At 53.3% G+C, this 14,955-nt stretch overlaps 1 protein-coding gene across 2 annotated transcripts in view; it reads right to left on the bottom strand.

The window, feature by feature from the left end:
- DRC3 (dynein regulatory complex subunit 3) overlaps positions 1-14,955 on the bottom strand; it is a 742,340-nt gene that overhangs the window by 256,723 nt on the left and 470,662 nt on the right. For both annotated transcript variants that reach the window (XM_069645719.1, XM_069645718.1), the window contains exon 6: positions 12,107-12,226. In XM_069645719.1, the coding sequence (XP_069501820.1) occupies positions 12,107-12,226 (120 nt within the window). The remainder of the gene's footprint in view (positions 1-12,106; positions 12,227-14,955) is intronic.

Here is a 14,955-nt window from a genome sequence, read left to right on the forward strand (position 1 = left end):
TCCGGGTACGTGTATGTCTGGGGTGCGCGGGAAGTTTCACACGCGAAAGGGCCTGTGCGAGTGGGGTACGTGTATTTCTGGGGTGCGCAGGAAGTTTCACACGCGAAAGGGCCTGTGCGAGTGGCGTACGTGTATTTCTGGGGTACGCGTGGTGTTACACAAGCGATAGGCCCTGTGCGAGTGGGGTACGTGTATAACTGGGGTTCCGTGGAGTTTCATACGCGATTGGCCCTGTGCGAGTGGGGTATGTGTATTCCTGGGGTTCGGGGAAGTCTCACACGCGATTTCAGCAGGGTAAGTGTATTTTGGGGGTGCCGGGGAGTCCTACACGTGAATTGGCAGTGTGGGTCCTCCCAGGTGTTCCCTCTACACCCTCCACGGCCCCTGCAGGCAGCCCACACCACAGGGGACTACCCTGCACCCCTGGTCATGACCCGCAGGCAGCCCATCCACCATTGGCATGCCCCCCAGCCAAGCCACATGTCACCTTGCACTACTGATCACCAAGCATGACCCCCTGCACCCCTACACCCCAGCAGTGCAGGGCACCTGCCAGCAGGCCCCCACACATGTCCCCCAGCACCCCCAACCCCCAGCAGTCAGGGGGACCTGCCAGCAGGCCCCCACACATGTCCTCCTGCACCCCCAGCCACCAGCAGTGCAGGGCACCTGCCAGCAGGCCTCCACTCATGTCCCCCAGCGCCCTCACCCCCCAGCAGTCAGGGGCACCTGCCAGCAGGCCCCCCACACATGTCCCCCAGCTTCCCCACCCCCCAGCAGTCCAGGGCACCTGCCAGCAGGCCCCCACTCATGTACCACTCATGTCCCTCTGTACCCCCACCCCCCAGCAGTCAGGGGCACCTGCCAGCAGGCCCCCACACATGTCCCCCCCGACAGGTCATCACACTCCAGACCCATGCCCCTCATGGCCACCCAAATCCCACCCCAGTCCAAACACCCCACATTGAATTCCCAAAGTCATGATAGAAAATACATAACCAGCATGGCCATGAATCAATGTCCCTCAGACCCACGCAATGGTGACACATGACTGTGAAAAGATCAACATTGTGACATGCACAAAACAAATGAGATAAGACCACATCAGTAAAGTATATAATAAATGTGTATTCAATAATTAACCAAATGAATAAAAAAAAAAATCACACAATAATGGAAATAATGAAGAAAAAGCTGCATGTCCAAAATATTCAAAAAAAAATGTGTGAAACCAGAATCCAAATCAATCCAAAAGCAAATGGGTCCAAAGAGTCTGTCCGTCCAACCAAATCCAAAGTGTAAAAATAAGAAACATCCATTGATCCATGGTAAAAAAGAAACTTAAATGAAGTGAAATCCAGTGTAGAACTATAAACAAACTACAAATCAAGTGTCCATGAGCCCAACCATTGAAAGGAAACCTACAAAAACCCTACCTAATGAACAACTATATACAAAAAGGTGGGGCATTGTCCAAGCGCCCCAAATGAAATGAAAACCAAAAGGAAACCTAACACTAATTAACTATATACAATGGCAGCGGGCTAGTCCGACGGCTCACTTCCTGATTTCCCGGGCCAGGGCATCATCGAACTCCTGCTCGATGTCCCGGAGGCGGTCCTCTTCTAAGGCCCAGAGGGTTCGCAGGGACGATGACATCCGGACCTCCAGGTCCCTGCGAATTGCCTCGAGGCACTCGGCCCGCCTCAGAGCCCTTTGCATTGAGTTCTCCGCCCTGACCATCGTGAGCCGTGCCTCTTTCGCCCGCTGCCGCTCTGCATCTATAGCAGGCCTAACTGCTGCCACACGGAAGACACTTCCCATCCTGGGTCCTCCTGCCCTCCGGCCGATGCCTGCCCCTCCGATGTCGAAGGCCCCGAGCCATCATGGCTCCCACCTTGTTGCTGCTGTGCCTGTGCCCTGGCTCCTGCTGCCTGCACATCCTCCTCCGGCTGGGGTGCAGTTGTTGAGGTGGCCACCCCTGCTGGACGTCCGACTCCCGACTGTGGCAGGGATGTGTCTTCCACCACCCTGGCCGCACGGTCAGAGGCAGCTCCACAGGGTACCCAGGTGATACATGGGTTGGAAGATGGCATGGAGGACGACTGGCGCATAGGGGGTTCAGGTGAGGAGGGGGTCGAAGCAAGGTTCAGAAAACGGAGGAATCCGGCCTGGGTGACCTGTCCCAGTAGGCTGACGTGGTCAACGAGCCATTCGAGATGACGTGCAGTCTCCCCATGAAAAGACTGCAGGTCACCTCGCATGTCCCGTTGACACAACGCCACCCAACCCAGGACAGGCTCAACCCGGTCCCGGATAGCCACGTCCGCAGGGAGAGGAAGGCCAGTTGTTGTAAGCGGATCCCCTCCCTGAAAACGGGTCTGGACGTAGGCATCCTTGCTGGTGTGGGATGATGCAGTCACAGGATTACACACAGGCACCTCCGCGGCGGCCTGTGCTGCCTCCTGTCCCTGCCCCTGCACTGCACCACTGGCACCAGTGGAATCCCCACCTCCAGACCCAGTCCCTGTCCCTTGCGCGGCCTCCTCCTCCACCAAACCCCCCACCAACCTGGATGACTCTGTGCCATCTTCCTTCATCGGACCTTGTGGGGTCTCAGTTGCCCCTTCTGCTGCTGAGGAGTCCAACTCCGACCTCCGCCTCTTGGACCTACCCTCGGCAGCTGCGGCCTGGGACGTGGCACCGGACTCCTCACTCCCTGACGAGTTGACAACCTGGGAGGGGAGCCGGGCCTTGCATCTCCGGCTGGTGGTGGGATCCCCGCCGCTGTGCTCCACAGCACCCTCTCCGCCCTCTTCATCAGTTGACGCTGCAGACAGGGAGAGATAGGAGACAGGCATCAGGACACTGTACAATGGACTGATACACACATGCCAGTTGCACATGAGTGGCAGTGTCAAACTTCAGACATGGCATCACAATCCCCAACACACATGGCATGTCAACTCACACACATGAGCAATTCCACAGCCATATGGCAACAGCCAGCACCATCCATACACATACAACAGTATGAGCAGCCAAGGGTGAGCCAGACATCACATGAAACACAGGGAGTGCACTAGACATGCACACACGCCACCACACTTACATGCATGTGTACACCTCCACCAACTGTCGCAGTGATGAGATCGGCATCCATGTCACATCTGGCAATCAGTCTTCTACATATCAGTGTCCCAAGCATCCATGTTGCATCACTGTTGCACCCTTGTGAAATACACACACATGCACATGTACACGGTGCAGACACATGCAGCTGGAACCGACATCCATGTGTGACACCACAACCATGCCAACTTACATACACAGTCGTTCAAACGTGTGCTCACACATCTGCATTTGGCATGCAAGCTTACACACACATGCACCATCCATGTGTCTCACACATGAGAGGACTTGCATGTGTTAGCCTCATGGCCCTGTACATGCACATTCATACATGGCCCTACAAAACCACATGTGCAACCTGCACACTACTGGCACACCACCACACGCACAGCTTACAATCAGTATGGACGTACACTTACTGCTCGACTCCAGACGGGTCTGCATCTCAAGGACCTGGACGTGGAGCGCTGGGGATATGCGTTCCAGGACCCTCATTTGATGTTCCGACAGGTGGCCCCGGCGCCCCTTAGCATCCGCTGCCTTCAAGAGGTGCCAGGCCTTGTTGAGGGTCCTGGACCTGAAGTCCTCCCAGCGCTTCTTGACATGTTGGAATTTGCGGACTGCCACCCCCTCCGCGTTGATGGCAGTCACGATGTCCGTCCAGATCCTGGTCCGTCCTTCCTTGTCGGCGCGCGAACTTCCGAAGAGGGCATCATACTGCCCCAGGACTTGCTCCACCAGGACACCAACTTCGGTGGCAGTGAAGCTGGTGGCCCTCTGCCTCTCCGGCTGGGGGTTGCCAGTGGTCTCAGATGGTGGTGTGCCCGACATGGCAACCCCAGAGGCAGGTATGGGTGGGCAACTGGGTCCTGGGGCTGGGCTGTGGAGCGATGGTATCCCAGTCGGGAGTCTTCAGTTCCAGCAGGGGTGGTCACAGCAACTGCACCCCTGGCTGATGTGCAGGCAGCAATTAGCAGGGCACGTGGGCATCAGGCAGGCAGGCAGAAGAAGCAGATGGCAGATGGGAGCGCGCTCGGGGCTCTTGGAGGCAGGAAAATGGCCTTGAGGGCAGGAGCGTGGTCTTCTGTGAGTTTTCGCGTGGCCAGCTTCATACAGAGTGATTTGGCACGTGAAAAAATTGCATGTCAGTGTGTAATTCGAGGAAAGGGCCTTAGCGCGTGAGCGCATCAGCACACGCACGCGATTCCATTGGACCAAAGGCCCTTGGCGCGTAAGCGCGTAAGTTACATTACGCGCACAGGCGTTTCCCTCATAGCGCGTGATGACAGAGCACACGTGGAAAAACTGCACGTCCGAGTGGCATCACGTGTAATTGGATGAAAGGGCGCGTACACGCGTAAGTGAAGTGTACGTGTGGGCCGGTTTAAAAGGTACGTGTAGGACGCCATTTTCTTGTACGTGCTTTTCGTGGAGAGCGAGTGGGTGAAATCTGTACTTCTTGTATAGTGAGTTAACTATAGGGAATTAAGCTTGAGGAATAACTTTGAATAAAAGATATTCTGTCTTTGTTGTGTTAAAATGATGTATGGGTAGAGACAGGATCGCCAACCTATCGACTTTAGTTGTGATTAACTAGCATGTGAGTTTCAAACCAGCATTGTATGTTTCAAGAGTCCCTTGGACATGAATGCTAATGTTCATAGCATGCGCCATGCCTGTTACTGCATGTGTTTTGCTTGCACTGACCCATGTGTAGTGGAGGGACATGATGGAAGTGATGTTTGACAGTGCCACTCATCTGCTATTGCTTCCTGTCTAGGGGACCATTGTAGAGTACCCTGATGCTTGTGTTCTATGTCTCCCTCTACACAGCGGCAAGTGATGAAGAGGGTGGGGACGGCGCTGTGGAGCAAAGCGGCGGGGATGCCCCCATCGGCCGGCGACGCAAGGCCCAGTCACCCTCCCAGAATTCACCATCGTCCGGGAGTGAGGGGACTGGTGCTGCGTCTGTCACTACAGCTGCAGCAGAAGGGGTGGGTGAGCCCCCACAGGGGCTTGCAACGGCAGAAGACGGTGTGGAGCCATCCAGGTTGGTGGTTTCCACAGAGGAGGAGGAGGCCGCTACTGAGCCGCACATGGGGCCTGGTGGGGGTGGTACCACTGGTGCAGTCCAGGGCCAGGGGCAGGAGGCAGCACAGGTCACCGCGGAGGGGCCTGTGCATGTCGCTGTCCCTGAGCCTGCACCACCATGCACCAGCAGGGATGCCCCATCCCAGGCTCGTCCGCAGGTAGGGGGGATGTCCATGTCATCTGACACTCCTCTACCTGCAGACGAGGGGACCCCTGGTGATATGCAGAAGGTCCTGATTGGTGTCGCGTTGCGCACGCGTGACATTCGTGATGACGTGCGTGCTTCCCGGGGCAGCGTGCCAACGTGGCCCAGTTGGGAGTGTCCATGGTCGGGGGTTTTGTACATGTGTCGGCCACTCTGGCGGCCCTCTCCTCCTCTGTGGAGACTATGCGCCAGTCGTTCTCCGTGCCGTCTTCCGGCCCAGATGCCACCAGGGCCCCCTGTGGACCTGCCCTGACCAACGCAGCCAGCTCGGTGGGGATCCCATCCCTGCCACAGTCGGGAGTCGGAGGTCCAGCAGGGGTGGACACCACAGCAACTAGACCCCAGCAGATGGAGGATGTGCCGGCATCATCGAGCAGGGCACGTGCACGACGGCGTCGGTGGATTCCATCAGCCTGGTTGCCGTCGTGCTGCCAGTGCCAGTTGCGTCGGAGGCAGCGGAAGGCTCAACGTGGGAGGCATCATGGCTCGGGGCAATCTACATCAGAGGGGCAGGCATCGGCCGGAGGGCAGGAGGACCCTGGAATGGGAGTGTCTTCCGTGTGTCAGCGGTTGGGCCAGCAGATAAGTGCGGAGCGGCGGCGGGCGGAGGAGGCACGGCTCACGATGGTCAGGGCGGAGAACTCCATGCGCAGGGCGCTGAGGCGGGCTGAGTGGCTCGAGGGAATTTGCAGGGAGTTGGAGGTGGACATGGCGTTATCCCTGCGAGACCTCAGGGCCAGAGAACAGGCCCACCTCCAAGACATTGAACAGGAGTTCGATGATGCCCTGGCCCATGACATCAACAAGTGAGCCGTTGGACTTGCCAGCCGCCATTGTATATAGTTCATTAGTGTTAAGTTTAATTTCTTTTTTCTTTCATTTGGGGCGCATGGACTATGCCCCACATTTTTGTATATAGTTAGTAATTAGGTAGGTTTCATTGTAGGTTTCCTTTATGTCGTTGGGCTCATGGACCCTGGATTTGCTATTTGTACATAGTTTTACAGTGGATTTTTCTCCTGCATCTTTATTTTTCTCCACCATGGAGCAATGGATATTACGCTTTTCTTTCCCTTTTGATTTGCTTTGTTGGACGGTGACTTTGGACAATTTTCATTTGGATTAATTTGGATTCTCATTTTTTTTATTTATCATTTTTTGGGACATGCTGCATTTTCATTATTATTGGCATTATTGTGTGTTTTTATTTCATTCCCTTCATTTTGGCTTTATTACATTTTTGTTTCTTACTTCAATGTGTGGTCTTCTCTCATTGGTTTCATGCATGTCACAATGTGGGTTTTCTCAGTCATGTGTTGCCATTGTGTGGGTCGGACAGACTTGTACTCATGCGCATACTGATTATTTGGGATCTATCATGTAATGGGGATTTCAATTTGGAGTGGATGTAAAGCTTGGTTGGGTGTTTGGACTGGGGTGCAGTGGGGTGGGATTTGTGTGGCCATAAGAGCCAGGGATCTGGATTGTGATGACGTGTTGGCTGGGGGACATGTGTCAGGGCCTGCTGGCAGGTGCCTGTCAATGATGGGGGGTGGGGGTTCAGGGGGACATGTGTGGGACATATGTGGGGGCCTGCCGGCAGGTGCCCCTGACTGCTGGGGGGTAGGGTGGGGGTGCAGGGGGACATGTGTGGGGGCCTGCTGGCAGGTGCCCCTGACTGCTGGTGGGTGAGGGTGCAGGGGGACATGTGTGGGACATGAGTGGGGGCCTGCTGGCAGGTGCCCTGCACTGCTGGGGGGTGGGGGTGCAGGGGGACATGTGTGGGGGCCTGCTGGCAGGTGCCCCTGACTGCTGGGGGGTGGGGGTGCAGGGGGACATGTGTGGGACATGAATGGGGGCCTGCTGGCAGGTGCCCTGCACTGCTGAGGGGGTGGGGGTGCAAGGGGACATGTGTGGGGGCCTGCTGGCAGGTGCCCCTGACTGCTGGGGGATGGGGGTGCAGGGGGACATGTGTGGGAAATGAGTGGGGGCCTGCTGGCAGGTTCCCTGCACTGCTGGGGGTGCGGGTGCAGGGGGACATGTGTGGTGGCCTGCTGGCAGGTGCCCCTGATTGCTGGGGGGTGGGGGTGAAGGGGGACATGTGTGGGATATGAGTGGGGGCCTGCTGGCAGGTGCCCTGCACTGCTGGGGGGTGGGGGTGCAGGGGGACATGTGTGGGGGCCTGCTGGCAGGTGCCCTGCACTGCTGGGGGGTGGGGGTGCAGGGGGACATGTGTGGGACATGGTGGGGGCCTGTGGGCAGGTGCCCCTGACTGCTGGGGGGTGGGGTGCAGGGGGACATGTGTGGGACATGAGTGGGGGCCTGCTGGCAGGTGCCCTGCACTGCTGGGGGGTGGGGGTGCAGGGGGACATGTGTGGGGGCCTGCTGGCAGGTGCCCTGCACTGCTGGGGGGTGGGGTGCAGGGGGACATGTGTGGGACATGAGTGGGGGCCTGCTGGCAGGTGCCCCTGACTGCTGGGGGGTGGGGTGCAGGGGGACATGTGTGGGGGCCTGCTGGCAGGTGCCCCTGACTGCTGGGGGGTTGGGGTGCTGGGGGACATGTGTGGGGGCCTGCTGGCAGGTGCACTGCACTGCTGGGGGATGGGGGTGCAGGGGACCTGTGGGACATGAGTGGGGGCCTGCTGGCAGGTGCCCCTCACTGCTGGGGGGGCGGGGGTGCTGGGAGACATGAGTTGGTGATCATATTGCAACGTGACATGTGGCTTGGCTGGGGGGCATGCCCATGGTGGATGGGCTGCCTGCGGTCATGACCAGGGGTGCAGGGTAGTCCCCTGTGGTGTGGGCTGCCTGCAGGGGCTGTGGAGGGGGTAGAGGGGACACCTGGGAGGATCCACACTGCCAATTCACATGTAGGACTCCCCGCGCACCCCCGAAATACACGTTCCCTGCTCTGACAGCAAAATCGCATGTGAAACTTCATGCGCAGCCCAGTAATACACGTACCCTACTCCAATCGCGTGTGAAACTTCCCGCACACCCCTGAAATACACGTACCAAGCCCAATCACGTGTGAAACTTCCCGCGCACCCCTGAAATACACATACCCAGCCCAATCGCGTGTGAAACTTCCCGCTCACCCCTGAAATACACGTACCCAGCCCAATAGTGTGCGAAACTTCCCGCGCACCCCTGAAATACACGTACCCTGCCCAATCGCGTAAGAAAGTTCCCGCGCACCCCTTAAATACACGTACCCAGCCCAATTGCGTGTGAAACTTCCCGCACACCCCTGAAATACACGTACCAAGCCCAATCGGGTGTGAAACTTCCCGCGCACCCCCGAAATACACGTACCCAGGCCAATCATGTGTGAAACTTCCCGCGCACCCCTGAAATACACGTACCCAGGCCAATCGCGTGTGAAACTTCCCGCGCACCCCTGAAATACACGTACCCAGGCCAATCGCATGTGAAACTTCCCGTGCACCCCTGAAATACACGTACCCAGCCCAATAGTGTGCGAAACTTCCCGCGCACCCCTGAAATACACGTACCCAGCCCAATCGAGTGAGAAACTTCCTGCGCACCCCCGTAATACATGTACCCCACTCGCACAGCCCCTTTCGCGTGTGAAAGTTCCCGCGAACCCCGTAATACACGTACCCTGCTGAAATCGCGTGTGAAACTTCCCGCAAACCCCAGTAATACCCGTACCCCACTCACACAGACCCTTTCGCGTGTGAAACTTCACGTGCACCCCAGTAATACACGTTCCCCGCTTGGCGTTTGCTGTTTGGCAGCCCTGTAAACTGGTCCGGGGTTAGCGCAGCCCTTTGCGCTGAATTGGGAATTTTGATGGCTTTTCCTTGCGCGAGGGCGTTCTTGGGGACGTAACTGGCGCTGCTGCAGGGTCGCTGCGCCACTCTGCGCCACGGCTGGTTTTGGAGGCTAAAATCCATGAATACGCTGTGTGCGGAAATCGATTTTAGCGCACGCGCTGGCGCAGACATTCGCACGCGCACACTGTGCGCCAACCGCGTGCGCCACTTTTGTGCGAAATTCTATGAATTACCCTGTATATTTTTTTGTAAACATACCCATATGGCCGGGCAGAGACTTCTTTACTAGATTACGGTCGTTGATAGTAACCTTCATATGGAATGGTAAAACGGCGAGAATTGGGTGGGAAAAAATGACAGAACCCTATGACACCGGGGTATGGCTGCTCCAGACTTTGAGCTTTATTACCTGGTCGCCCAGGCACAGTTTGCGAAGTATTGGTATGAGGTCTCTGGGGAAACAGCACATACTTGAGTGGAAGCACACACTATATCCCCAGTAGACATTAGGTCAGTCATATTTAATACAAGACACAGGGACACCTGCGATTATGACCCGGTCAGCTGCACGGTCCGTGCTTGGAGCGCACTGTTTAAGAGACTGAAGCTGGAGACACCAGATAACTCGGAGGTCCCCCTGTGGAACTTTCCGGGTATTCGCCCCACGTTCGATGTGGGTATTTAGGAGGCCTGCGACCCCCACATGGAAATGAGGGTGGGCGATATGTTCATAGATGGTAGATTTGCAACTAAGGAGGACTTCATGAGAGCGATCGGGAGTGGACACTCAAAATATTGCAATACCATAGAGTAAGGGCCGCGTTTCAGAAGAGATGGCCAATGTTCCTAGATGAACCTCCCCAACACCCCTGCACACAGCTCATCACCATGAATGCCGGGCTGGGTATCTCTAAACTATATGCAGCAGTGCAAACCCATACCTCTACAATAAACCTGGTCAAAGACAAATGGGAAACGGACCTGCAAATGCCCATCACGGAAGATAAGTGGAGCAGATATTGTGCACTGACGAAAAAAGTTTCATTACATGCGGGACTACGCTTGATACAATTTAAACAGGTTGCATTACACGCCGGCTAAACTGGAAAAATTTGGTGCAGAGCTTGGGGGGGGTGGGGGAGTGCCCCAAATGTGGGGCTCAGTCTGCAGGCTCTTTTCACATGTACTGGGAGTGCCCTGCCCTTCTGAAATTCTGGGCGGAGGTGGCTGAGCTGTTGGCTGAAATCACGCAGATACCCCCGCAACTAACTCCCCACAAATACTTGTTTGGAGTCATTGGCAAGTGCTCGGAGAAAACCAGGAGACTATTGAATGTGGCATGCGCAGTGGCGAAGAAATGTATCCTACAAACCTGGAAAATGCCCACACCGCCAAGCATGATCACTTTCCTTCGCGAACTGACATATGTTAATGAGTGTGAGGAACAATATGTTTTGACTCTCCCGGGGGCAAGCCGGCCTAAGGACATATGGGCTCCCTTCCGCATATATATGTGTGATCTGCTCTCAGATGATGATGCATCAGTATAATGTCAACTGTAAATGTCTTTGTTTTTCTGCTTGTCGATTTGTGTGAATTGGTGGGAGAGAGTTGCTGTAGCTGTCGAGACCACTGTAGTTGAACAATAAAAACAGTAAAAATAAATTAAAAAATATATGCACTAGAGACCGAGCATAGCGAGGGAGCCCGAACAACCTGAGAAAGCAGGGAGTGTCCAAGGTTCCTTAAAAGGGAGAGTGCTCTGAGCTGATCACCCCATGCTGTCTGAATGTGCAGAGAGGGGCAGGAGTGCCCCTATGGACCTGCAGTTCCCCAGCCTGCATCCCCAACAGGCCATGTCAGGCTGGGGAAGCAAACAGCCCTCGGCCAGGCATGGTTCCTTGGGCATTCGTGCCTGGGAACAGAAACTGTCAAAGGAAAACCACAGTTAAAGCCAGGCCAGTAGCGCTCCCTGTACTACTTTCTGCAACTGAGGGAGCACTCAGTATTTTCACTGGACTGGCGAGACATGGTATCCCCCTTCTCTGGCATTGACCTATCCAACATCCCCTCAGCCTTCATGGGATATATTAAGGCACACTGGGCCTCATTACGACCCTGGCGGTCCGGAGATAACGGTGGCGGTAAACCCGCCGCCACCGTTGTTTCCGGACCGCCTGATCCCGACCCCTGCAGGCGGGAGGTGATGTTCCCGCCAGGTCTGACCTGGTGGGTTTAACACCTCCCGCATGCAGGCGGACGAGGAAACACCGGCAGCAATACGAGATGCTGCCGGTGTTTCCATGATCCCGATTCCCATTGAGTCTCATAGGACTCAATGGGAATGGGGATTTACACCATTCCGCCTCCGTGATTCCCGGAAAACCGGGGTTGTAATGCCCCGGTAATTCCGGGAATCATGGAGGCGGAATGGTAATACGAGTCCGGCGGTAACCAGGCGGTTTTACCACCGCGGTTACCGCCGGACTCGTAATGAGGCTCACTGTCTTCGTTTCCCAAAATATCACTCAAGCATTTTGACGACGAAGAGGAAGTCAGGAGGAATACAGACTTCCTATGTGTAACACCACTATGGTACTGGGACAAAGAAGATGCAAACAGAGGCACGGGAGCATACTCAATGGAGATGTCCCAATAACAAGGCCAGGCAAAGTAAACCCAGGAGCGCTCTCTGAACTACTTGCTGCAACTGAGGGAGCACTCTGTATTTTCACTGAAATGGCTTGGCCAGAATGTGTGGTGGGTCGGCACCCATTTGTCCATTATAAACGAGCCAACACTAAACGGTACAAGGAATATGCAATAACTGAATAGAGAAGATTGCTTCAGTAAATTTGTAAAAGGGGGGACGATGTACCTTGTGCATCTCAAGCTCCTTCTCCTTTCTGATTGCCTCCTCCTGCTTTGCCATGGCCTCCTTCTCGTCATGGAGCAAGTCCTCAAGTATGTCCTGATATTTTGCATTTCCAATTTCTCTCTGTAACAGTAAGTAGATTGGTCAGTGCCACTACCGGTCAATAGGATCCTCATTTTTGCATTTCATACCGGAAAAAAGTAGCATAGCGAACACACTAAACAGATTTGAGACTCAAAAGTACAAACATTAATTTATTGTACTTGGTATGACAATTTGTAATACAGCAAAAGATATGACCTGGGGATAATCTGATGGATTTCATAAATTGACTTAAACACCCAAAAAGCAATAGATGGAAAGCTATGAATCAATCATAACCACTGGAAATGTAACTGACCAAAATTGAATTGCACAATTTGTATTTTTGTCTATTAAGTAGCGCTTAAGCACCACCTACAAGAAGAAAATATTGGATTGGAGTGCAGCTAGGAGGGAGATGACTTGTGAGAAGGGACAAACAACTTTTGAGTGTTGGTTGGTTACTTACCCACCCACTGAATGACCATGGCAATGCTAATCCCTATTGCCATTCCTACCTACAACCTGCCCCAACCGCCTCTCACCACCTACCCTCCCAAAACATCCTTCTCGGATCTCTTTAAGCTAGCTCTATCAAGCAGTAACACTAAACTTTGGCTAGGCTTGACTGCAGCTGTAAATGCACTATGGGTGTAACAAAAATGTCTTAACCAAGTGTGCCATCAGCCACTTGTTTTATATCTGTTCAATGCACTGAAGTCCTGTTGAAACAAGCATTGACAAAGCTAACAGTGTTGCTTGTATATAGGTATTAGATAGACATTTGCCTGGCCCTGCTATCATGTGCCAATACAATTTTCCAGCTTTTGCCATTTTATAGCCACAAAGTACTATTAAGGCAGTGCCTGGCAAACACCTATCGCATGCCTACACAAAAGCCAAACTGTTGGCATTGCTAATGCCTGTTTTGTGCCTGGGTATGTGCCATTAATAACAGAAATAAACACATGAACATAAGTGTTTATCCCAACCTAGCTAGAACTAATACATCACATTCCTCCTTACTGGGTCCACAGAAGGGATTAGGATTGTTTTGGCCATGTTCGGCATTACCAGTGGGGTGTGGCTCAGAACCATAGGCACACAGAGCTTGGGACCCACAAGAAAAAGGTTATTGATGGAAAGCTTTAATTAATTCATACTGTGGAGGGTCAGAAGGAGACAGACTAGAATTTTCGATTCTGAACTTGTTTTATTTAAATAATATGAAAACGACCTCACTTTTCCTAAACTATGGGATTCCCTTCCTAACAAAACTGACTGGGGTGCTCGTCGGTCAGTTGTGAAGTTCAAAGTAATAGTCTGTCCTCTGTCCAAATCTTACCTACTCTGACCCTACCACTAATACAAAACAACTTAAGTCCAGGAGAATGACTCCCTCCTCCTGGGGCTGCTTTCACAGCAAGTTTCTATCAGTATAGAATCCTAAAATAGTTCTTGGCTATCACTTATATCAGTTTGTTTAACCCTCTCAGCCGATTTCTCCAATTCTCTTGATCTCTCTTCTCTTGGTTCTTCAAGGTCCTCTTAAAAGGGGTTCATTTTCTCTGGAATTCTTTCACTATGGCCATATCACATAAGAGTCTCTCTTTATCTGACATCCAACTTGTATATTGGATAGCATGAGCAATCCTGTTTTGATCAGAATTCCAATCCTCTTATCATTTTGCTTTTCAATGGGACAAGAATGATGACTACATCGATGATTCTCTTTCCTTTTACTAATATGTGTTTCACTGGGACGAGAAGGTGAACCCAGTAGTGATTCTCACTCTTCTGGTTACTTTGCTTCTAACTGGGATGAGTATAATGGACCCAGTAATGATTCTCACTCTTTTGGTTACTTTGCTTCTCACTGGAACAAGTATGATGGACCCAGTAATGATTATCACCCTTCTGGTTACTTTGCTTCTCACTGGGACAAGCATGATGGACTCAATAATGATTATCACTCTTCTGGGTACTTTGATTCTCCCTGGGATGAGTATGAGGATAGCATGCTTTATGCTCGTTGACCTCCGTTGGTTCCCGTTACCTTAATGTTGTTGGTAATGCATCACCAGGTTAGTAGTTAGTCTCTTGGGTTCTACTCCATGGGTAAAGACGGCAACGCTAGTTGTCTCTTCCTCTCTCGCTGACACGCTCCACATAGTCATTTTGTGGGTAGCTGCATGGTCTGGGAACTGCTTTGCAGTATTCTCTCCTCGCTCGTAAGGACTAGGGGTGTCTTCCCAGGGATCTGCACTCACTCGGCTCATCAGAGCATTGCTTTTTCCTGTTACAACTCGGTTACTGCTGTATAAGAAGCCGTGCCTTCTTCTCATCCTCTCTCGCTACGCTGCCACAGCAGCTTTGAACTTCCCGGGTTTCTCTCTCCCTGTGGCCTACACCTCCAACTCTTATGACACTGTACTGTGGCTTTCCCTGCATATTGTTATAGTCTGTCTTTTGCACTGGACTGGTGCTTATTAATTTTCCATTGGCTTTCTTTGTCACAGTTCGAGACAGATACTTTTTCGCAGTTGGCATATCACAGCAGCAAATGTATAATGATTCGTCCTGTTCTCTTCCAACAGGTTTTGCCCACTTTGGTTGTTGAGTTATTTTGGCAGGGAGTTCCTCACCGGAACGGGAGTCCTTGTCCTCACGGGGAGAGTCTCCCCCAGTGAGGTCCCAGTTACCTCTACCCCTAAGGAGGGTGTCGCGTAGCGGGCTCACCTCCCCAGTTTCTCAACAGTGTTTTCCTACCT

Source organism: Ambystoma mexicanum, chromosome 2p (assembly GCF_040938575.1).
Source record: "Ambystoma mexicanum isolate Mex_15411 chromosome 2p, UKY_AmexF1_1, whole genome shotgun sequence".
Classification (NCBI taxonomy): domain Eukaryota; kingdom Metazoa; phylum Chordata; class Amphibia; order Caudata; family Ambystomatidae; genus Ambystoma; species Ambystoma mexicanum.